This window comes from Didymosphaeria variabile (genome assembly GCF_027946475.1).
Source record: "Didymosphaeria variabile strain IMI 356815 chromosome Unknown scaffold_4, whole genome shotgun sequence".
Classification (NCBI taxonomy): Eukaryota; Fungi; Ascomycota; class Dothideomycetes; order Pleosporales; family Didymosphaeriaceae; genus Didymosphaeria; species Didymosphaeria variabile.
Genome location: NW_026611623.1, coordinates 1,631,197 through 1,655,071, shown reverse-complemented (window position 1 = coordinate 1,655,071; position 23,875 = coordinate 1,631,197). Strand labels below are relative to the sequence as shown.

Genomic DNA, 23,875 nt, shown 5'->3' with positions numbered 1-23,875 from the left:
CCGGGTGCCGTCCTCGCGGCCATCGTGGACCTTCACGATGCTCGGCTTCCCTCCCGGTGGGTTGACACAGCGTCGGCCAGCTGGGGTAAACTGCTTTCTCCACATTTCGCGAGCTTCCCGCGCGCTACGGGCAGCCTCCCGATCACGCACGGTGCGTGCATGCATGCGTGCTGATACCTCGCGGAGCCATTGAGTGAGGGGTCACATTGTCGTGCGTCGTTGCGAGTATCCCAAACGGCTCTACCGTAGCTCTGATGCCGTCGGTTTCCAACGGTACGCGCTGCGACTTCGGCTCGCAGTGGATTTGCTGGCCAACAATGAAATACTTCAATGGCTCTGCGCTGCTCACACTGCTCCAACACTATACCCATACATCATGTCTACCTCTCTTCTGCGATTGAGGCCTGTTGCTGCCCGGAACGCTGCTCTGCGTCTCCGCCCCTCCACCCAGATTCGCACAAAGACCACGACCAATGTCACGGTCCCATTCCAGCTTCCGCCGGAGCGCAATGAACCTAACCCGGACTACGAGAAGGGCTCTCCCGAACGCGCTGAGATTGAGAAGGCCCTGAAGGAGCTCCAGGCTCAGATTCCGGTCAAGTCCAATGTCTTTATCAACGGTGTCGCACAGCAGTCGAGCAAGTCATGGGACCAGGTCCTGCCCGCAGACCACAAGACCGTCTTCACCAACAATCCCTTGACTTCCAAGGAGCAAGTCAAGGCGGCCATCGACGCCGCGCTCAAGGCGAAGAAGTCATGGCAAGACACTCCCTTCGTGGACCGTGCCGCCATCTTCATCAAGGCTGCAGAGCTTATCACCAAGAAGTACCGCTACAAGATTATCGCCGCCACCATGCTCGGCCAGGGTAAGAACATTTGGCAAGGTGAGGTCGATGCCGCCGCTGAGCTGGCTGACTTCTTCCGTCTCAACACCAACTACGCCGCCGAGCTTCTTGCAAGGCAGCCCAACCGCACTTCCGACGGCATGTGGTCTCGCATGGATTACCGACCGCTGGAAGGCTTCGTCTACGCTGTTTCGCCCTTCAACTTCACTGCCATTGGTGGTAACCTGATCTCCGGACCTGCCATCATGGGTAACGTCGTGCTCTGGAAGCCTTCGCCCTCCAACGTCTACGCTAGTCAGATCCTGTACGAAATCCTCCTCGAGGCTGGTCTTCCTCCGGATGTCATCCAGTTCATCCCCGGTGACCCAGTGGAGATCAACGACGTGATCCTGAACCACCGCGAATTTGCTGGTCTCGGCTTCGTCGGCTCTTCAGATGTCTTCCGCCAGCTCCAGGCCAAGGTTGGTCAGGAAATTGGCAAACACACCTACCGCGAATTCCCCCGTCTCGTGGGTGAGACCTCCGGCAAGAACTTCACTCTCATTCACCCGTCTGCCGACATCCCCTCTGCCGTCAAACACACCGTCCGCGGCTCCTTCGAGTACCAGGGCCAGAAGTGCTCTGCCACATCCCGCCTCTACCTCCCTGAATCCCGATCCAAGGAGTTCCTCGACGCTTTCCTCGCTGATGTGAAGACCATCACCCAGGGCAACCCGCATAAGGATCTCGCCGCCTTCATGGGCCCCGTTATCCACCGTGGTTCCTTCGAGAAGATCAAGGCCGTCATTGACGAGAGCAACAAGGACTCCTCGCTCAAGCTTGTCGCCGGTGGAACGTACGACGATTCGGAAGGCTTCTACGTCAAGCCCACCGTCTACCTCGCTGACTCGCCCGACCACAAGCTCTTCAACTACGAGATCTTCGGTCCCGTCCTCGCCATCCACGTCTATCCCGACGCGCAGTGGCCTTCCATTCTCGAGAAGGTTGACCAGGCTGGCGGTGGCTTCGCGCTTACTGGTGCCATCTTCGCCAACTCGCGCGCTGCCCTTCGTGAGGCCGAGGATACGCTCCGCTATTCGGCAGGAAACTTATACCTCAGTAAGTTATTCGATCACTTGTCCTCCAGACAGACTCCTAACATCCAACAGACTGCAAGACGACCGCCGCACTCATCGGCCAGCAGAGCTTCGGTGGCAGCAGGGCGTCCGGCACTAACGACAAGGCGGGCAGCCCCAACACGCTCCTCCGCTTCACGACTCCCCGCCTCATCAAGGAGGAGTTCTTCCCCCAGACCGAGTTCTGGTACCCGTCCAACAGATAAGCGATTCCAAGTAAAGGCTATGACATGTTTTCCCTTAGATTATACTACCACTGTATGCGGATGATGCATTTGGGGCGTTCTTCCTCTTCTCCTTCAGACTGGCATATTGCTGCTGAGGCTGGGCGCTGGTTTCCTGGGTATGACCAAAAGCTCGACGACTCTGTAGACTACTTATCATAATCTGATACCTCACGTGAAAGATGACTTTGACTCGTACTGTGTTTAATGAAACTTTGTTGATGTGATCGTCCCCTTTGATCGGCTTCCGATGCATCGGATGGCGACCAAATGTGCATCTGTTCTACTTTTGTCACAAGAAAATTCGCTCACCAGGTTGTGCTTGACGGTGATCAGGCTACTAATGCACGAGCGGAACCACTCCGCTTGGCATAATGCGCGATTGTGCTCCGAAGGACCGAGTGAAAACGTTTAAATAGTGATGAGTGTGATGCGACGAAACACACTGCAGCTCTGTGCTCTCTTTTAAGTAGTGATCAGACATGAAACAGTTGCAAACATCTGATGTACGTTTGCAAGTCAGGAAGGCCCCTGGAGGTTTCGTCTTAGCCAAGAACTGAATGGAGATTAGCGAGGGAGCTATGGCGCCCCGCAGGGATGTAACGCCGGTGACGTCCGTTTCGCAAACCATTGGAACTGCGGTACTTGGGTTCAGAGACATCGCTCTGAAAAGCACCAAGCCCGCACCGAGAATGTGAAGGGCCTGTGGCTGGGTCCTCTTATCCCTCTCTTCTTACATTCGATTGCTGTGTTCTTCCTTTGCTTCGCACCGCCGTTCCCACCCGCCGAACGCCCGCCTACAGCTGACCCGAGGCCAGCACAAGAGCTAGTTTTTCCATAGCAATCGTTCTGCTTTTAAGGCTGTATATCCCAGGGTCGCATACTGCTTCTACTTCAGCCATGACTCCCGGAAGCTCGCCGTCTCGGTCCCCCGGCCTCCCTCGATCCAGGAGCTTGTCGCGCCTCGCAGGCGCCAAAGGCTATCTTCCTCTGGCCGGCGAAGGCTCGCCTGCTGCCTTATCTACGCGCAGTGGGCAGCTACAGAACCTCATTTCACACGGTACAAGACGGCCTTCCACGTTGCGTAGCTCCCGGTCGGGGAAAGAACGACGCGGGAGTTTTTCTAGCGACGATGGAGATTTGGAGGAATTCAAGCACAGCCTCATAGCTCAGGATCTTGCCTCCGAGCGTAGGGCAAGCATCGGCGCGCACGCTCTTCATACCCCGCAGATGCGAAGCCAAAGGCTGATTGGCAACTCGAACCCGCGGTACAAATGGGAGCGATACTTCAAGACGGAGGCTGAGCTCAAGGAGTACAAGAAAAAGAAGGTCCGGCAGTACTACGAGCGCAACAACTACCTCATCCAAAATTACGACTACATCGACCGCCTTCTCGACTCGTCACTTCCACACCATCTCATCCAAGAGTACAGCAACCTAGAGTCTGGTAACGTAAACATCCCGACAACCATTACTGAAGAATCGCCGTCCTTCCCTTCGACGCCCGCCGCGCATACACCCGCCAGCTACAGCGACATCAGTACAAACCCGACCAGTGCGACCACACAGACCACCCAGAACAGTAATGGCTCGCAAGTGAAGCTAAAGCGGACGCCCAAGAATCTGTACAAAGTGCCCTCAGCAGACGAGAATACACCTCTGTTGCGGTCGGACGCATATGACGAGGAGGAAGAGATCGAATCGCTCGGCAAGAGCATGCCGGATTGGGTTCCTGAGGAAGACGAAGACACAGAGAGTCCCATCGTGAAGGTTGCCCTCTATGTTAATCTCATTGCAAATACCATCCTCCTCATTCTCAAGATTATCGTGACGGTCATGACCTCCTCGCTCTCCGTCGTGGCCTCTCTAGTTGACGCAGCGCTCGACTTCCTCTCCACAGCCATCGTATGGGTCACCAGTTGGATCATCGCCCGACCACAGGATAAATACGCGTATCCGGTTGGACGCCGCCGTCTTGAGCCAATTGGAGTCCTCGTCTTCAGCGTCATCATGATAACGTCCTTCTTCCAGGTCCTCATCGAGGCTTTTTCTAGACTAACGGGCGACGACCGAACCGTCGTGGAGCTCAGCGTCCCCGCCATCGCCATAATGTCGTCGACCGTTGTCGTTAAAGGCGGCTGCTGGCTCTGGTGCCGCCTCATCCGCAACTCCTCGGTGCAAGCCCTTGCGCAAGACGCCGAGACCGACGTCGTTTTTAACATTTTCAGTATCCTATTTCCCCTCGTAGGCTTCTACGCGAAAATCTGGTGGCTAGATCCTCTGGGCGGTCTTCTCCTCTCCCTCTTCGTTATCCTGAATTGGTCGCGCACGTCAGCGACACATATCCGCAATCTCACCGGTGCTGCTGCCACCGCGGACGAGAGGAACATCTTGCTGTATTTGACGATGCGGTTTGCGAAGACGATTAAGCAGATTCAAGGTCTGTCTGCGTACCATGCGGGTGACAAGCTGAACGTTGAGGTGGATATTGTGGTCGATGAGAATATCAGCCTAAGGGATAGTCATGATCTTGGGGAGTCATTGCAGTATGTGCTTGGTAAGTGGCGCGCTTTCTTTTCGATGAAAAGTACGAAGCTAACGATGGACAGAGAGCGTCCCATATGTCGACCGAGCATTTGTACATATCGATTACGCGGGGTACAATTTGCCGACACACATGTCGCAGCAGGAATAGAGAACGGGATAGGAAAAGTGATTTGGTAGAAAGAGAGGCACCGTAACATTAATGCTGAATCAATGACAAACTGGTCCTGTTGGTATACCGAGTTCATTGTACAGATAACGGATCGGCTCCGGACGAGATTAAGGCAATTGATAACATGGACCACTCTCGCTGTAACCGGGATCATAATTGCGGCTCTTATCTCATTTATACACGATGCAGGATTCTTCCAAGATCTGGGGTCTACTCTACCGAATTTACTCGCACGTGAGGGCGATCCCCCTCATCGAGACACGCTAACACTCGGAGGAAGGTCCTCATAGGGCAACCCGAGCCAGGAACATTTGAACCGAGCAGCATCACCTCATCGCCCAGGCGCGTTGTCACGGTAGGAATGTAACATGACTTTGTCAGTAGTCTACCCGATTCTGTAAGCTAGTCTCTGAATGACGGAGATCAGCTATCGGTCGCTTCGGTAATCTTCTACCGAACTGTCAATTCTTTCTGAAGAGTGGGATTTACGCTTCATAAGGCGATCGACGCCCTACAGCAACCATGTACAGGGACACGCGATATCGTAAGAATGAGCAATACGCGCCTTTGGGTACTTGCGTTCGCGTCGTGCGCCAGCTACGGCGCTGTCGCTCGCTCAACTTCTCTTGACCTGGACCCCTTCTTCAACAACCAAGCGTTCGGCACTTACCCTGGGCAATCCGCATTCGACAGCCTGAATCAATCGTACCCGGCTGCGATATCATATTATGCAGGCAATGAAACGTTCGTCTCGAGTTCGGGTATAGAGTACATTGCGCCTGGCTACCGTGGATCTTCGACACCAGATAATGTCATATGCGCAGGGCAGACAATTACTCTGGAGAGACCAAGGAGGGCGTTTGCGCTGTCAGTGCTACATTCGAGCGATGTAAGGAAGAAGACTATATTAGGGAATATTACCTTCACGTATAGCGATAATACAACGTATGTAGTCCACCGAGCCAGTCCTGAAGTCGATAATATGCGCCAGATTCTCCACGAAAGGGCTTGATCGCTAACGGTGTTGAATGAAGGTCCATAGCAGAATTACGAAGCGAGCCATGGTGGTCTTTTCTAGCCATCAACAAGGGCGAGATTGTGTACGACAAGTTCTACACAAAGAACGCGACGAACTTCAACACCAGCCATATTTTTGAGCTCGAAGCTGCGCTGTTTCCTGGCAAAGAATTGACGGCTATCACCCTGCCGAACACAACCAATGCTACTACCGGACGGATCCATGTGTTTGCAGCTTCGCTGTGGGAGAATGATCATGAAGCAAGCGTAGACGTGCAGAGTGTGAAGCCAACGCAGAAGTGGATTGACTATGGCCACACGAGGAGTCAGGTTGTTGAGGTGACTGTGAACAACGCAGGGACGGAATGTGTGCACGGCGACGGACTGGCAGTATCTATCAAGGGGACAGACGTGAAAACCGTGAAACCTGGACACATCAAGCGACTTTGTCCAGGGGATCAAAAGAGCGTAACAGTATCTGTCACGGGATCAGGAGAATGCACCACCGACGTACACATCACGTACCAAGACATCACCACAACCCACACCTTTAACGACCTATCGTTCGGCTTGACGAATTGGACCGACACCACATCGGACCTCGCTCGCCACGAATCGCCTCAGTGGTTCGACGACGCAAAGTTCGGCATCTTCATCCACTGGGGCCCGTACTCCGTCCCCGCCTGGGGCAACTCCACGCCCTACGAGTCATACGCAGAGTGGTTCTGGTGGTACACCACACATCCCGAAGGCGACAAATCTGGGTTTAGGGACTACCGCCTGCGCACATACGGCCCGGACCTCAACTACGACGACTTCTTCGCCAACTTCACCGCGGCTAAGTACGAGCCGAAAGACTTGGTTGATCTGATCGCAGATTCGGGAGCGAAGTATTTTGTGATCACGACGAAGCATCACGATGGGTTTGCGATGTTTGATGCTGGAAACACAACGAATCGCTCGAGCTTGCACTACGGTCCGCGCAGGGACGTCGTTAAGGAGCTCTTCAACGCAGCAAAAACATACCAGCCGGCTCTCAAGCGCGGAACATACTTCTCTCTACCAGAGTGGTTCAATCCGTCCTGGGGCAAGTACGGCTTCGCGCAGTACGGGCCCGAGAACCCAGGCGGAACCACGCATCCAGGCATCATCGCGAGAAATCCGTTTACCAACGAGACGGAGCCGTATACGGGGTACATCCCAGTCGAAGATTTCATCCAAGATGTCATGGTCCCGCAGATGGACATCCTAGCCTACAACTACGAAACGGAAATCATGTGGTGCGACGCCGGGGCGTCGAACGGGACTGCCGACTTCGCGTACAGATGGTGGAACTGGGCGAGAGAGCAAGGCCGCGACGTAGCGATTAATTCGCGGTGCGGCACCGCGGAGGTGAATGACTTCGATACGCCCGAGTACGCTACCTTTGCGACTGCGCAGAGGAGGAAGTGGGAAAGCAATCAGGGCATGGACCCCTTCTCCTACGGCTATAACCGCGCGACGCCGGACGAAGAATATATGAATGCTACAACGCTCATTACGACGCTCGTTGATATGGTTTCTAAGAATGGGAATCTACTCTTGAACATCGGACCGCGCGCGGATGGGTCAATCCCGCAGCCTGAGATTGATGCGCTACGTGAGGCAGGCGTTTGGATCGCAGAGCACGAAGAAGCGATCTTCAACACGACGTATTGGTTCCAGAAGGCGGAGGTGAGGGATGGGAAGACGAATGTGAGGTTCACGCAGACGGATGATGCGTTGTACATCACCAGCTTGGAGCAACCGAGCGAGAAGCTGGTCGTGCAGGCTCCGATGCCAATCTTGGAAGGCGACCAGGTCAGCTTGTTAGGGGTGGAAGGAGGAGAGCAGCTGGAATGGAAGTTTGAGGACGGCGCGCTCACCATTCTGTTCGATGAGAGTTTGATAGAGAGCGGAAAACATGCTTGGGTCTTTAAGATTGAGTATCTGGCTTGAGTTGTAGGGGAGCAGCTTCAGGTAGTAAGACAATGAGAAAGATGCGCAATCTGTAGCCCTTCCTGATAGTATCAGTAGCTCACCATGGGGCAGCTAATTCGAAGGACGTTTCCATCACCTTTTGCATTGACTTTAGCACTCGCGACACTTGCACAGTTGTGAGTTGTCGAACGAAATTTCAATCATTAGGAAACAGTAGGTAAGAACCTCCGTATGCAAAAACAGACCTGCACTGAAACAAGCAACTACGCCAAGCGCCTTCAAAATGCCGCTCCACGCAATGCTACCATCCGGTATGCAGAACAATCAAAGAAACCAGCAGCTGTGAAGCTCGGCCTTACAAACTATGCAGAACAATTACAAAAGCAAGCACTTTACATCCTCACTCGTTCTCTGCTGCGTGTCCCGCCGGTCCCTGGGACGTATAATCCATCGTTACAAATGCGCGATCCACCTCTTTCAGTCCCTCGGCACAGTACTGTAACGTCTCCGCGATATCATGACACCTCTTCAACGGCGCCTTGGGATCCATTAAAACGTCCATCTCAACCCACACACCATCGCCTGCATGGTAGCACTTGATGCTCTTATAGCCCTGCACGAGCGGGGCAAAGCGCCACGCCATGAACATCATCTTTCTCGCAGTGCGGTCGTCGGCGGCTTCTCCAGATAGGCGTGTTACATTTTCGAGCATGGTACCGGCCCAGTCGTAGATGATGAAGAGGGAGAGTATGGTTGCGCCGACGGGATCGAGCCACCAGACGTCTAGCTGGGATCCGATGAGCGGGAAAGCGAGGGAGAGCGTATTAAAGTAGACATCTGTTTTACAGTCCTGGGCAAGGGCTTGGACTTGCGTTGTTTTGATCCGCGCGCAGCCAATCCATATCGTGCCTTTGACAACGATGGTGGCGACCATAGCACCAATGGCTGCGGGTGGGAGTTCTGCGGTTTTGTGCTCGCCACTTGGGAGCAGCTTTTGGACACTTTCTTGCAAGATTTGGAGGAAGGAGACGATCATTATGATGGAGAAAACGAGGATGCCGATGGGTTCGAGGCGGCGCCGGCCGACAGGGAATTTCTTTCGGAGGTGGTCTAGTTTCCAGCCGACGAGCTTGTTGGTGGACCAAATGATGAGTGTGCAGAGGAGGTCGAGGGCTGAGTCGACGAGCGAGGCTATCAAGGAGAGGGAGTTCGACCAGATGGCTGCAATACATTTGGCGGCGAGAAGCAGGATGTTGACAACAACGTTGATGTTGATAGCCCATTTGACGTGACTGGCAGACTTTCGTCTTCGCTCCCGCTCATCGTCAGGAAGGAAACACTCGACGCGATCATCGCTTGCACCCAGAGGACCGCGGTCCTCTGCAACACCGTCGTGGTCCAAGTCACGCGGTCCCATACTGTCCAATACATCATCGGCAAGCGTTGAGACGATGGAATCTACTTCAAGCCAGTCGTCCAATCGCGTATTCTGGTCCTCGTAGAATTTCCGGAGCTTTTTGCTATTGATCTTCTTCAGATCTTCATCGCTTTTCCGGAACTTTTCAAGCGCGTTGTGGTCAACATCTTCCAGGAGTTGCTTCTTCAGATCGATTGCATGCTGCTTGGACACTGTGGCGTCAACAGCATCGCGAAAACGCTGTCGTGGGTGCGGTACGTGTGGCTGACCATTTCCGTTCTCCAGGTCCAAGTATCGGTATTGCTGCTCGTCGCGTCCTGAGGTACTGCGGAACAAGTCTGCGCGCCGAGAAGCAACCATGCTGAATGTCGTATAAATCCAAAATCTTGATGTGATACAGGCGGCCGAGTACGAAGTGTTACTGAAGAAGAGAAAAGAAGGAAGGTCGTCCAGAAAAAGACAGGGTGGATGGTTGCAGGATATGACGATCCGGGGTAAGCGTGCCGATAGCCGTCCGTTTAGAGGTGAGCTTGTTTGAAAGAGCCGGAACTTGGCAAGGGAGATGACGTGATGACGTCAACGAACGCCCTGAACGCGAATCGCGCCATCACGTGCACTTGAGACAGCTTCGCTTACGCGCGCTTTGGACGACATCGCGCCTGTCGAAGGCCATGTCCAGAGTCCTCGTCGCCCCCTTGTTGAAGACAGTGTCGTCACGAAGCGCGCTAGGACGCGGAGGGAGATTCCTGTTCACGGACGACTTCATGACCACGACCGGCTTGTCGTCCTCCACGAAAGAGACCTCCTTCTTGAACCTCCGAACCGTGCTCTTGAAGAAGGCAAGGGGATCTTGCATCTTTGCGATGATGCCCCGTACGCCACGGTCGTAGACCTTCTTGTCGGTGATCTCCGTCGGCATGAACGACTCGGGATCTGGATGGTTTTCGTCCGCCCCCTTTGCGACACCATCCTCCATTGTTTGTGCCCACAGCTCAAGGCGCCAGTCGGTAATTCCAAGTGATCCGTGACGCTTCGTCCAGCCATCATTCTCCTGCTTCAAAGTCGAGAGAATTCGCTGCAATAGGTTGGTTCGGTCCCCATTGGGAACGCTGTCATCGAGGAATTCGCGGTTCCTAAAGGTAAAGTCCATCCCGTTTTGGCGTTCCTTGCTGTACGCTTCCTCTACTCGATCCTTCCCGGACTTTCGAGTTCGCACCATGACGGGAGCTTGGGTTGCTCTAGCAGGTCCAGAGACCTTTGCCGAGCTGCCAGCAGCACCATGCTCTGTAGCATCGTTGTGGGAGGAGCCCGGAGCGCCCGTGGGTTCCTGGGTCTCCTCAACGATACTAGTGCCTACCCAGTCGATCTCCATGGGGGTATCTTCACGGGGGGCAGCGACTTCTGTCGCGCTCGAACCCGCTGTGCCGGTGCCATCGAAATCGAGGGGGGTGTTGGGTTGTGGCTGCGAACTGGGCGTAGCTGGAAACTCATCGACGTCCATGGCGTCGTCGGCCTGGTCATACATGAATGAGTCTTTACGGGGGTCGATATCCATTGGTACTGTCCCATTGTTCGCGTCGAGTGCCGCGTCGTCGTACTTGATCAAGTTGCAGAAGAGACAACGAATGAGGTTATGGTCGCGCATTTCAGGCAGACTCCGCATTTCATGTCGGGTGGCGGCGACGTAGTCGATGTACGCGGTGAGCCTGTCCGACGAAGAGAAGTCGGTGTTGGCTGCGCACATTCGCTCTAGCTTCCAGCCCAGGTGTCCGAGTATGTGACCACGGGATTTTGTCGGGTAGCACTTCAAGGGGTCGCCGATGCTCCTCTTGGCTCGCGTATACACGGACAAGAGGAGCTTGAAGAACTTCCAGGCGTTGTGACGCGCCAGACAGACGGCGTAGTTGTGGAAATTTTTGAGATCCGCTGGCTTTCCCGGCGGCTCACCAGTCATAATGCCGCCATCAGGTGCTGCAGGAGACAAGGCCATGATGGCAGCATGAGCGGCGTAAGTAGTCATGGTTGAAATGATGTATAGAGGGGTTTGAGGGAGCAAGAGTAATGCATAGGTAGATGTCAAGTACGAGGCGCGAGTTTAAGCTGCGCGCCGATGAAGAGAGTTGAAGAGATTTGAGGGGAGAGAATATCGAAGAGGGCTCGCTCAAGAAAGCTGGTGGGGTCCTCGGCGCAGGTCAGGAGGCTGGTTATTGCGCTCGAAAACGTGCGGTGAAAGTGAATAGTAGTGCGCGCTGCGCTTGCCGTTGAGGCACAATAGGTGAAAAACGTCGTGAAGCCACAACACATGCCGCGCTTGACGGCCAATCAATCGGTGACTAGGTTCTTTTCAGATCATATCTCTGCCTCCGTACACATTAGTAACGAGCCTACCCGATCTAATGCGCCACAATAGTGTGGTGAAGCAGTGACAGTGAAGTTGAATCTTCGGGCTGCAGCTGTGCTGCAGCCCATAACATTCGCGCGAACACGCCACAATACCGTCTTTGGGGGAACAAGCAGCACACGTATGTACAGAATGGGGTCAATTGCTCACACTTCTAGCACACTGGGATGGGCAGGTGCGTTTCCGGTCGCTCTGCACACTTTCTGGGCTATTCACAAGTATACCTTTCCAGCTTGCTGTTTAACTATGCCTTACCGCTACGTCTAAGCTTCAGGGTTATGAGAATTTGATAGTTATCTAAGTGAGCAGTACGGTGTAGAGAGCCATGACACGCGCAAGTAACACTGAGGGGCATGTCGAGCGCAATTGAAACCCTGTCATATATTAATCATCTCTTGCCCCGTGACTACACGCCCTCCATCTTTGCTAAATCTTCTTGTGAAGATAGGGCCTGCTAAATTATATGCTTGGGTGAGGTGGCAGGGGGCTGGAAGTACAATGTCAATTTCCCATCTCAATGTAAGCTTTGAAACGCTTGTTGATATCAAAAGCCGAGGAGATAGCAATGGACAAACTATTCTAGATACAATCATCATACTCCTCGCAGTTCTAAACGCATTGATCAGGTTTGTAACAATGGAAAGGCATGAAATGGAAAAGATACTGCCCCTCGTGAAATTGTGCTAGGTATTTGCTGGCGGACTAGCCCGTTCCACATGCCCCGGGCACTTCAATCGTTTGAATGTCAACAAGCCCATGTAGATACCTCACCCGCTAGATGTTTTGATGTATCCCTCGACAAACGTTCTCGAAACCTATCGAGCCCGAAGCCGTGAGGTGCTAGGTGCCAGCGTTGGTCGCTGGCGAAGTTACCCTCTGAGTGTGGCTTGAGACTATTTCCATCAGCTTGAACTGAGTGTCATTCATCTTCTCTTTGACTAAATCGCTCTCGGTTCGGTTTTGGGTACTAAGGGGCGCCGAAGTTTTGCTCAATAATGCTGAGCTCGCGCGAAATGGCTATCGAATAACGATTATTGAGCATTTGCGCGGATCCCCTTTCGCTTCGTCATTCTCAGCTCAGCGCACGTGGTCGGAATCAAGCTGATGAAATGAAGGCTTCAAGAAGAATGGAAATAGTCAGAAGACTCCAGAACGAGGGCGGCGGACAGAAAAGCGTCCCTAGACAGTGTGCAGAGGGTCAGCTAGGGCAGAGCTGCAGAAAAGGCGGCAATAGTCCTTCGAGTCGAAAAGTTGCAGGCTGAACGAAGACTGTACCTAGATTAGAGCTGCATTCCAACATGCGTGCGCCAAGGGTCTAAGGAGAGTCACATGATGACGGTGAATACTAGTCGCGCCCGAAGCGCATGCTCGTTGAACACGCTAGCGCGAAGTGCCTGTTCTCAAGAATGACTTCATACGCTTTCACCGGCATCAAGAATCATTCGACGCGTCCTTGGCGGTCGCGGAAGTTTCATGAACAAGCCCAACACCCAGTGTTATGCTTGTTCGTAGAAGTTCTGTCAGCTGTGGTCTGCTGGGGGATCATCCTCGCTGTTTCGGAACTAATCGAAAACCTGCAATTTCGTATTCCGGCGCAGTACTTTTGTTTGACCATTGCAGGTACTGTACACCTTCCGTCCAATTACTGACTTGTCTGGCCGGCCAATCCCATCCTATCCTAATTCAGCTTATCAGCGCGTTCGCAGCCCAAAATCTTGAACTATATAAGGCGATCGACTATAGTCTTGCAGACAAAGATGCAATCGATGCGCCTCGACTCGAATTAGCCCATGAACCTGGAGTCAGACCATGGATCATGAGTGTCTGGGTTTTGCAGAGCCCCTATAATGGCCTCCCTGATCCCCTCATCTGCCTGCAAGGTTTACACCCAACATCATCACTCATAGAGAAACTCTTCTTATCAGACCACTGTATTCACACCTCAATACTATGCTACTCTCTTGTCTAAAGCGCCATTGACAGTGTATACACACCCACTCCCCCTCCCCATCCGTACATACAGCAGCGCGCAGTTAAGCTATCAAAGTACCACCAACGCCCAACAGATAAGGAAATTAAAGTATGCAGCACACGCAGCCACTATGCATCCATGCAAAAAGAAAGAAAAACAGAAGGAGAAGTATTCACACCTCACTTCCCGTTCTCCGCCTCGCTCCTCTTCTTCCATGCCTTCTCCGCCTCCTTCTCAAGACTCTCAAGCTCACCCGATGTTTCGCACATACTCCGGAAACTTCCCTCTTCTTTGATAAGATCATGTGGATCACCGAATTGGATGACGCTCCCCTTATCCAGCACAAGCACTTTATCGTAATCGATAATCGTCTGCAACCGATGCGCAATGGTAATAGTCGTATTCTTGATCTCGCGAATCGTCTCCTGGATCTTGGTGTCGGTTGCGTAGTCAATAGACGCCGTTGCTTCGTCCATGAGCAGCACCTTGGGCGCCTTGAGCAGCGCGCGCGCGAGGCAGAGGAGCTGTCGCTGGCCTTGTGAGAGGTTAGACCCCGACTCAGTGACGGGCGAGTTGAGGTTTCGGAAGGGGTTCTTGTTGTCTGCATTCAGCGCTAGGGCCGCAGCGCCGGCGGGGTTGTTGGTCGCCGCACCTGATGGCATGATGATAATCGTATCGTCTGGTGCCTCGCCGTGCTCCCAGTCGCGGTTTGCGAGGATGGAAGATGGATTCACGGTTGAGGCGGAGTAGCTTGCGTTGACATCTGAAACAACGGCACCGGTGGTGGGGTTAGGGATTTCGATGGCTTTGGGTGTACTGGCACCTTCGGGTGTTGTGGCACCAGACGTTGCGGCCGACGAAGTGGAGATCAGATGTACCTCGCGGAGGGCTTGGAAGATCTCCTCGTCTGTAAAAGAACCGAAGGGATCAAGGTTGCTTCGGATAGTGCCGGAAAACAGCGTGGGATCTTGCGGGACCATGACGATGTTCTTGCGCAAGTCTTGTAATCCGATCAAGCCAACATCGATGTCGTCGACGATGATCTTACCCTCCTCTGCTTCCAATGCTCGGAAGAGTGCCAGAGCTAGAGAACTCTTGCCAGCACCGGTTCGACCGACTACACCAACCTTCTCGCCAGGCTTGACCTTGAACGTAACGTTGCGAAGAACTAAGTCGAAGTCTGGTCGGTATCTTGTGCTGTAGTTGATGAACTCGACCGCACCTCGGCTGGGCCAATTTGTAGGCGGGCTGTTTTCTGGTATCACAGCGGGTGCTTCTTGATCAACATCCAGATACTCCTTGACACGCTCCACCGAATTCATGTTTTGCTCGTTCGCAGAGTAAAGGCGCACAAACCACAAAACGTTCTCTGTGAACGTCACAGCGTAGGTCAGTGCTAATCCGGCCGCGCCCGCATCGATCCGGCCGACGTTCCGGACAACGAATACTCCTGCAAAGAAAGACACCAGCGCACCGACAACATCAACTCGGAAAGCGAGCCACCTATTGGCGGCCCACAAGTAGATGAAAGGTCGGTGTTGGGTGTTGATCTTGGTGAGATTCTCACGAATGAATCGTCGTTCGTCGCCATAGGCTCGAATGGTTGTCATACCAGAAAGTGTCTCACCGAACTGCTGATACAGCGGGCTTCTATGCACGGACTCCAATCTTTTGAGGTCTCGTGATGAGTTCAGGTAGAACATGCCAATCAAAGCGTAAAGTACGCTGATGAAGAAACCGGCGATGAGGAAGCCCGGAGTAATGATTGAGATCAGGATGACGATAGTAATGATTGATGCAAAACAGTGTACAACACCGATCGCCACGGGAGCCACCTAGTTCAGTTAGCAAAAGGGAAACTCGGCTCGGCGTGTTCATACGTACTTCCTGATCCACGGACTCGATATCCTTGGAAAATCGGTTCATCAGCTGGCCTAGCGGCGTCTGATCGAAAAAGCGAAATTTTGCATGCGCGATCTTCTGAATCAGTCTTTCGTGAATACGTCTCGAAGCTGCCAGCGAGCCTGCAAATAGGAATCCCTCCCTCACGAAAGTAATGAACATGAAGATCACGCCAAGGACCGCATATACGGCTAGGTAGTACGTTGAGTCGACCTCGGTGTCGTGCTTCGCGAAGCTGGAGCTGGTCTGCATGAGATTGTACGAGTACTGGTTTTGCGCCGATTGGTTTCCACTGAAGAAGGGGATATTCCAGCTGCAGGTGCCGCTGTTCAGACAGGTGCCGACCCCAGTAAAGGTGGGGGCATGCGTGATAGGTGACTTGTGATGCATACCCATCAACTGCACGTTCTTTTCGGAATACGCGTTGGCCCATGATCGAATCCAAACGTTTGTCGAGACGGAGGACACCTGCTGAGCTGCAAAAGAAATCGCAGCGCCAATCCAGTAATACCAAGGACCCATAGCTCTAAGGTACATCAGAATGATACTCAACTTTACGCCGCCTTCAGCCTTGGTTTCTAGCTGCGTGTTGCTAGCTGGAGTCTTCTTCGGATCTGCCAAGCCGTTCGCACTTCCATTTGCGGACCCATTAGCATGATGAGCTTCCTCAGCTTCATCACCTGGTATGTTGACTTTCGATGCTACCCTGGATGTACCACGAGACGCTGGTCGCGATTTTGAAAGGTCTTCGTTGAGCTTGCCGGAATCGATAACCTCGGTAGCTGTGCCCTGAGCCTGGATTCTGCCGTTTTCGAGTACGGCGACAAAACCTGCCTCTGGCAAGCACAAGCTAACATTGTGAGTAACAAGGATGCAAGTGCGGTTGTACATGAGCGGGCCCATTAAAGCTTTGTCAAAAATCCACTTGGCCGTGTGAGAGTCCACGGCGCTGAGAACATCGTCGAGTAAGACGTGACTTGCTTTACTGTAAAGGGCTCGAGCGAGCGAAATACGCTGTTTCTGGCCTCCTGACAGGGTCACACCCTTCTCGCCGACAAAGGTTTCGTCTCCGGCATCCAAAATGTCCAGGTCACGCTGCAAGGAGCATGCGACAATGACATCCTTGTAACGCTTCGCGTCGAAATGGCTTGCAAAGATGATGTTGTCCTTGACCGTTCCATTGACAAGCCATGCCTGCTGCGCGCAGTACGCAACACTCTCAGTGAGACCGGTCTCTGGATCGAGCTTCATATCCTCGCGGCTGCGACCTCCTGGCAGGTAGACGTCACCTTTCAGTTTAGTCATTTCTCCAAGTAAAGCCATCAGTAATGAGGTCTTTCCAGAACCTGTAGGGCCAACGATGACGTTCAAATCGCCAACCTTGAAACGCAGGTTCAGGTCCATGAGCTTGAAAGCATTGGCTGCCGTCTTATCTTGCAGGTCTTTGCCACCCCAGCTGAAAGTGCCACGTTCGAACCCAATGAGCGGCGAGCCTTTCGCGTCCTTCTTGTGCGTGACGAGCTGAGCGTATTTCTCGGTCTCGGGTTCGTTGAGATACTCTTCAATACGATCCACCGAAACCTTGGACTCTTGGACGTGGGCAACCATATCGGCGAGTTGATCCAGGGGTATCCGAAGGATTTGGAACAGGGACAATGCGGTGAAAGCGACAGATGGCACAAGATCTTTCTTCTCGACTTTCGTGTAGACAAGGAAAGAAAGAAATGTGATCAAAATCGGTGTTCCGGACCAGACTGTTGCGGCAATTGCCCACAGGAGATATCGCTTCCTCAGGTGCTTGAGTTCCAGATAGCGCTTCTCGTTGACCTGTCCGATAAAGCGTTGCTCCCATGCAAAGTACTTGATAATGCGAATGTTCGTTAGGACCTCGTTCGTAGTATGGATTCTGGCATCAGTAGCCGCTAGGATCAACTTCTGGATGCTTGAGAATTGCTTCGAAACATAAAGATTTACCGGAAGGAGGAATATCATCATTCCGATACCCGCAATAGAGCTGTACCCTAGAATTGTATATAGAAGCGTGACAGCGCCGATGATCATGACGGGAGTGTTCGCCCATAGGAAGTGTAGGTAAGCGCAAATCTCGCTGACCTTGAACGCATCCACTGCCATGAGGTTGATAATGGCGCCGGTGGTGACTTGCGAGTCGGCCGTGCTCTGTTCGTTGTCCTGCTGAGCTTGGTCTGCCTGACTTGTCTTCTTCTTCTTTCGACCGAATGTCATCATCCTCTTTAACCGTCCGGGCTGTGGCTCGTCCTCGGTTTTCTTCTTCTTTTCCTCGCCCAGGACTTTGTCGGCGCCGGCGGCGGCCCTTCGTTTTAGTGCTTTGGCGTAGATTTCACCGATAATGATTGCGCGCAAACGGATGCAGATCTTCCGTCCGATCCACAATGCATGGCCATCGGCGAGAGCGGAAAGGCATCCCGAGATAAAGAGAAGGATCACATAGAACCATGCCGCGTTCTTCGGAGTATAGTCTGGCGCTTCAACGTACTCCAATATAGCCTTTAAAAGCAATGTAGGAGCAAAGGCGATGACACCAGACAAGGCGGCCCATCCAGCTTGAATAAGCAAGCCGCGCTTGAAGTGCTTCAGAAGATGGAATGCAAGGGAAGACGTCTTCTTGACTTGTCGGTAGTTCGCAATGACTGCAGCTGCTTTGTCTTTTGGTGTCAGATTCCAGACATCAGACAGCTCATATGTCTTCTTGTATCCCGTCCAAACGATGGAATCTACCCATGACCAGGTTGCGAGGGAGAAGGCACTTGCGGTAGGTTCGCGTGAGGGCTCGATATCACCCTCGTATTCGAGTTCGACAGCTTTATTTCCTTTCCGAGAAGATAGAGCTATTATTAAAAGTACCGAGTTGAGAACAAAATCAGCGATGGTTAGCCTCTGGTGGAGAGATGAGCGAGGATGAATGATAGCGGATCGGAAAACGAGAATGGCCAGGATCCATTGGAACCCGTAGATGAAAGCGGTATGATACCAAAGCCTAGGAAATGATAGCCTGCTCGAGCTCGAAAAAAGCAGCCTCAGCGAGGCTAAAGTCGCGATATATGCCCAAACGACGATACCGGCGATGGCGGCTATCCTGCCCTTGTGACCATATGCTCCTGTGAAAAAGATTGCCACATGCACCCCCAGTGCTGCCAGTACAGCCATTTCTTCCAGCACAACGACTGTAATTTCGCCGCGCGGCTTGGTCACCGCCATTGTAGACGCAGTTTGGCGACTGACTGTCGGGTGTAAAGCCAGCTGCTCGTTGCGATCGAGCTCGTCCTCGCTGGAGTCTGTGTCGTCGCCATCATAATGAGGGCTTTGTATTGACCACGGCTGGGTGGGGTCTTCTAGAACGGTGTAGGCGTGGTAGTATTTGGACGCTTTCGCTTCTTGATATAGTTGGAATGCGAGGTAAAGGAGCGACACCGCACAGAGCACGAGGGGAAACAATGTCTGAAGATAGCTGTGCAAGTTAGCGTTCGTTCAGAAAATGCCCGTTCTGCTTCTGGTCCCAGAGTCCACCGATCGGTTGCACAGGAACTTCCAATTCGCATAACCGATTTGCCGCTTTGTTCCAAGTTTATAGTGATATTTCGCTGCGATTCGAACATTTCGTATGTTGCCTCGGCATTGCGTGCTCCCGCACCAGTGTGTACATGTCCACCCGCAACTTTGTTTGTCCAATAACTGATGCCAAAGGTAGATCTGGTATCCCCAGGCCGAGTTCCCAGGCGACATGGTCTGGGACGATGAATTGCGGCATGAGTGGCGGTCGGCGCAAAATGATCAAGGTGGGGGGCAACACCACTGTTCGTGGTTGCGGCACAGTCGCGGAGCTGGGGAGAGACTGGAGGTCGCCGGATTGCGTATCGTATGTCCTGGGTAATACAACAGACCAATCGCCTGTGTAGTCTTGCGCAAAGCTAGGGGTAAACATCTGGAGGCGGTCCACCTGGGTACTGAAGTAACTCGGATCCAAAGCAACAAAACAGAAAAGTGGACTTACTCTTTCTCGAAGCAGGGCGAGAAATCGTCCTGGCCCCAGAACGGGCCTTTGCAGTGGGCGAACATGCTTCACGGCGAGGCCTCTTGCGCAGTCCTCTCTTCGCTGTCGAGGGTCGGAAGCAGTCCGCGGTCCAGGTTATGAGCGGCAGGTGCGCATTTGTAGATTACGACGACGCACCCAAACAACAACAAGGGCCTCGGTCGGGCTTGGTCAAATTGGCCGGTCGCAGTCCAAATGCCTGGGATTGCGAGGCAAGCGTGCCCCGGGAAGATATAATCGCAAGGTCCACAATTGACCGCCGTCGAGCTCGGCGGGCGGGCGCACTGACGATTCCACGCGCGCGTGTACGTCAGAGAAGTAGCGGGCGGCGGCGTTTGCTCCGCGCGCCGTTGGATGGTCGAGCAGCCGAGGATCGGATATCCACAGAGCTGGGGTTCCGCTTGCAGGGGCGCCAGCGCAGCGTTGGAGTATATGTATAGCTGAGGTATGCCAGCTAGCAATGGAACGCAGCGCTGCAAACCGTAGCAGCGCGGCCTGCGAGGTCGTTCCCGGCGCTGGCCCACCGAATACTCACCGCTCTGAGTCACGCGGAGGCATGTGCCTAGTAGCGCGAGTCGTTCGGTGACCACGGTGCGCGATAGCAGTTCCCGTGCTGCTGCAGTGCAAATGCACGCCCTGCACCGCTTCACCACACGGAAACTCACCCGCAGATCCGCATTTGGTACATCCCAATGCGTGTACGGCCTTCAGCGGGAACAGTATCGGTCCTACATTTGTGCAGGTGTGCACTATCAAACTCACAATGAGCAAACACCTTGTCCAGGGTGCGCGACATGATCAACCTGAACCCCTCTGCTGACGCTCGTCTGACAAGATCGTACATCGCATCCTCAAAATCTGGGGAAACCGACATCATCTCAGATCCACATATGGAGAGCCATCACCGCCCTTTCCACTGCCGTGTTCCGTGTCCAGCTAACACATCAACTTCTCCAGATATGGTGTGCAAACCATCCGTGACCCACCAACGTTCGTCCTTCGCGTGCGCGCTCATGCAGGTAGCCACCCACCGACCTCGCACAGTCTCTTGATTGGCAATCCCGTGCTCGACCGACGGCGGTCACTTATTATCGTGCAGCCATTTTGTGGGGTATGCAGCGTTTGGGGAAGGTAGAGGCAGGGGTCGGTAGAAGCGAGTTTGGCGATAGATAGACGCACGTGGGATAGTGAGACATGACTTTTGTCCCAACATACTACGTCTGTGATTGTCATCCCGAAGTTCTGGAAGATTCAGAGACAGTGCGATTAGAATGGCAATTGGAGTCTCCAAGTCACTTGAGTGGGTACATAGCAACTTTGGCACATGTTGAACAGCATGGCGTAGCATGGGCGCTGGATAAGAAAAGGGCGGAAGTCACAACGCTTGTGTCTTCTCTAGATCTTTGGTATGTACAGTCATGGAATGGAAATGCAGTCTACTGTCGCGCCTTCGCTACCGGTACCCATGGTGAGTACTTGTTCTTAACCCTGCACGACTTTAGCATGAGTCAGACGAATCAAACGGACAAACATACGTGCTGTACGGCTTGTATCCAGAGCGGCTCCATGTCAACGTCGGGCGGTGCTCCTTAGGCTCCCATACGCGCACTTGTCTCTGGAGGATAGGGTCCACGCTGGGAGCCTTGTCGACCATGTATGACATCCACGCGTGCCTGCGCTTTTTAGATACTGCTGCGGAGATGCTTCGGGGTGAGAACATACCATCCGGGCTCGATCTGAGAACTGCAGACAATTAGCTTTGCACGCGAGAGGGGGGCGCCGTTGTAACTCACGGATCGAACTCCTTGTCCTTGTAGTCTACCCAGCGGGTCCTGACTGCGCCAGCACGTCAATTGACTACCCCAAAGTATATCGGCTACGTGCCTACGTACGCGGGAGCTCCTCGGCCATGTTCTCGTAGAACTTGTTTCCGTACTTGTCTGCGCCTATGTACGTTCCGGCTTTGGTGTCGCCTGCGGACCGTCAGCCTCTTTGTGTTTCCCATTCTCTTTCAGACTAAGCATACCGATATTCTATGTTCACGGACGGCTGCGATTAGCGACGTGTGCGGCGGAGCGGAAGCATGGGTATAGCGTACCTGCATCTGGTGGCCATATTCCTGCGATAGAAGGTCAATTGGTGTCGTAAATTACGTGGGAAGCTCAGGAGAGTACTCACCTTGAAGCCAATTCTGCGGAGGTTCCGCAATGTCCTCATAAGCGTCGACATGGCGGCGGGGTTGTAGAGAGGAAGTTCGGAGCTGCGACACACTTCAAGACGTCGTTGCTTGGCACCGTCCGCATCACCCAAAAATGGTTTAGCTTGGGGGAGCGCAACATCAAAACTTCCAAATGCTGCGCATTTCTTGCATCGTTGTATAGCAAAATGATAATACGAAGCTGCTTGAGGGTGCAGGGCTCTCGTATTGTGGTACGACGCAATATACCAGCTCGAGCACGATCAGTCCAATGCGCGCGGAGATATTCGACAGCCAACGCCCCTTCAATGGCTCCATCAACACCCCAATCGCAAGCCTCGATGCTGGCCGCTATAACGAACGATCTGGATAAGATTGCGCCTAAATTTGAGGTTCAGCCCGAGCAAATAGAGATATTGAAGACACCATCGGAATTCTACGAAACACTCAAGGTAAGTCTCACGTGTTCACTCCTCGTACTATAGGTATCGAACTTGTTATACGTCGATCTGGAGTCATCAATGGGACATGTTGATGCAAAGCCATCATTCATTTTTCTATGCTCTTTTTGGATCTTCTAAAATGGCTTCGTTTAGTCAAATCTCGCTACAATCATTCACATCTAACTAACTATCATAGGACAAAATCTCCAAAGCCCAATCCCGCATCTACCTCAGCACCCTCTACATTGGCAAAACCGAACACGAACTTATCTCTACCATCCGCACCTCTCTACAACGCAACCCTAACCTGCGCGTATCTTTCCTCACTGACGCTCTCCGTGGAACCAGGGAAACCCCAAACGCATCATGTGCCTCTCTCCTCGCGCCCCTCATCGCAGAATTCGGCCCTAGGGTCGAAGTCCGCATGTTCCACACCCCCAATCTGACCGGTATACGCAAGAAAGTTGTCCCCAAGCGCATCAACGAAGGCTGGGGTCTCCAGCATATGAAGCTGTATGGTGTTGATGACGAGATCATCATGAGCGGTGCGAACCTATCAACGGATTACTTTACCAACCGCCAGGATCGGTACCACCTCTTCAAAGACGCGCGGCTTGCAGAGTACTTCTCTAAGATACACGCCGGCGCGTGCGATCTCTCGTTCTCGATACAGCCCGCAGATACCCAAGCCGGCTACACCATGACCTGGCCTTCGTCCAATCCCGCACCCTCCCCTAACTTCCCCTCCTCTTTCAAGAAGGCAGCATCCACACACCTCAGCCACCTCCTCATGCCCTCCAACTCTCCTGCACCTCTCCCAGGCGGCACAAAAACAACAATCTACCCGGTCCTCTCTCTCGTCCCCTTGCTAGACACATCAACCGAACTCCCCGCGCTCACCACTATCCTCACCACCCTTTCCAAACCACCCTTCTACCCCTCAACCTGGACCTTTACCGCAGGCTACTTCAACATGACGCCCTCCTTCCGGCGTCTCCTCCTCGCCACACGGCCCGCCAGCGGAACAGTACTCACGGCGCACCCCTTCGCGAATGGCTTTTTCGGAAGCAAGGGCGTGAGCGGGATGCTACCAGACGCTTACACCCATCTTTCCAAAATGTTCCTGCGGAAAGTAAAGTACGAGGGGTTGTCAGAGAGTGTGCAGTTGAAAGAGTGGCAGCGCGGGAAGGTGAACGAGGAGGGTGGGTGGACGTACCATGCGAAGGGATTGTGGGTTACGTTCCCTTCTTCTCCCGCCTCTCCCCCTGACGCAGGGGGTGAAAAGCCGGCGGAAGAGCCGAGCATTACCGTTGTTGGCTCCAGTAACTACACGAAGAGAAGTTATGAGCTGGATCTCGAGGCGAATGTCGTGATTGCGACGAGTGACCCGGGGTTGAGGAGGAGATTGGGTGAGGAGGTTAAGTGGTTGGGCGAGTACGCGAAGAAGGTTGATGAGAGCGAGTTCGAGAAGCCGGAGAGGAAGGTTAGTGTTGGGGTGAGGCTGTCCATGTGGCTTGTAAGGGTGCTGGGTGGGGCTTTGTAAGAATGTACTGTGAGGGGGCGTGCATGTGTAAGAAAAGTGTAAGATATGTGGTCAG

General features: G+C 53.3%; 8 protein-coding genes across 8 annotated transcripts; 4 read left to right on the top strand and 4 right to left on the bottom strand.

Annotated features, from left to right (window-relative positions):
• Positions 1-376: 376 nt before the first annotated feature.
• Positions 377-2,166, top strand: N0V89_005441 (uncharacterized protein; the record flags this gene model as incomplete). The annotated part of the gene is made up of 2 exons (XM_056214218.1): positions 377-1,943; positions 1,994-2,166. 2 exons carry the CDS (start codon positions 377-379, stop codon positions 2,164-2,166), a joined length of 1,740 nt encoding a protein of 579 aa, XP_056071485.1.
• A 918-nt stretch (positions 2,167-3,084) lies between these two features.
• On the top strand, positions 3,085-4,879 carry N0V89_005440 (uncharacterized protein; the record flags this gene model as incomplete). The annotated part of the gene is made up of 2 exons (XM_056214217.1): positions 3,085-4,741; positions 4,794-4,879. The coding sequence occupies 2 exons, from the start codon at positions 3,085-3,087 to the stop codon at positions 4,877-4,879; spliced, it is 1,743 nt and encodes a 580-aa protein (XP_056071484.1).
• Positions 4,880-5,450: 571 nt separating this feature from the next.
• N0V89_005439 (uncharacterized protein) lies at positions 5,451-7,894 on the top strand (the record flags this gene model as incomplete). The annotated part of the gene is made up of 2 exons (XM_056214216.1): positions 5,451-5,845; positions 5,935-7,894. 2 exons carry the CDS (start codon positions 5,451-5,453, stop codon positions 7,892-7,894), a joined length of 2,355 nt encoding a protein of 784 aa, XP_056071483.1.
• A 382-nt stretch (positions 7,895-8,276) lies between these two features.
• On the bottom strand, positions 8,277-9,653 carry N0V89_005438 (uncharacterized protein; the record flags this gene model as incomplete). The annotated part of the gene is made up of 1 exon (XM_056214215.1): positions 8,277-9,653. The coding sequence occupies one exon, from the start codon at positions 9,651-9,653 to the stop codon at positions 8,277-8,279; it is 1,377 nt and encodes a 458-aa protein (XP_056071482.1).
• Positions 9,654-9,900: 247 nt separating this feature from the next.
• Positions 9,901-11,283, bottom strand: N0V89_005437 (uncharacterized protein; the record flags this gene model as incomplete). Its single annotated transcript, XM_056214214.1, has 1 exon — positions 9,901-11,283. The coding sequence occupies one exon, from the start codon at positions 11,281-11,283 to the stop codon at positions 9,901-9,903; it is 1,383 nt and encodes a 460-aa protein (XP_056071481.1).
• A 2,562-nt stretch (positions 11,284-13,845) lies between these two features.
• Positions 13,846-19,663, bottom strand: YBT1 (Transporter of the ATP-binding cassette (ABC); the record flags this gene model as incomplete). The annotated part of the gene is made up of 3 exons (XM_056214213.1): positions 13,846-15,501; positions 15,551-19,055; positions 19,599-19,663. The coding sequence occupies 3 exons, from the start codon at positions 19,661-19,663 to the stop codon at positions 13,846-13,848; spliced, it is 5,226 nt and encodes a 1,741-aa protein (XP_056071480.1).
• A 1,410-nt stretch (positions 19,664-21,073) lies between these two features.
• Positions 21,074-21,866, bottom strand: N0V89_005435 (uncharacterized protein; the record flags this gene model as incomplete). Its single annotated transcript, XM_056214212.1, has 8 exons — positions 21,074-21,125; positions 21,173-21,310; positions 21,360-21,380; positions 21,431-21,473; positions 21,530-21,610; positions 21,664-21,670; positions 21,736-21,756; positions 21,816-21,866. The coding sequence occupies 8 exons, from the start codon at positions 21,864-21,866 to the stop codon at positions 21,074-21,076; spliced, it is 414 nt and encodes a 137-aa protein (XP_056071479.1).
• Positions 21,867-22,142: 276 nt separating this feature from the next.
• Positions 22,143-23,820, top strand: PGS1 (CDP-diacylglycerol--glycerol-3-phosphate 3-phosphatidyltransferase; the record flags this gene model as incomplete). The annotated part of the gene is made up of 2 exons (XM_056214211.1): positions 22,143-22,286; positions 22,474-23,820. 2 exons carry the CDS (start codon positions 22,143-22,145, stop codon positions 23,818-23,820), a joined length of 1,491 nt encoding a protein of 496 aa, XP_056071478.1.
• Positions 23,821-23,875: the final 55 nt, after the last annotated feature.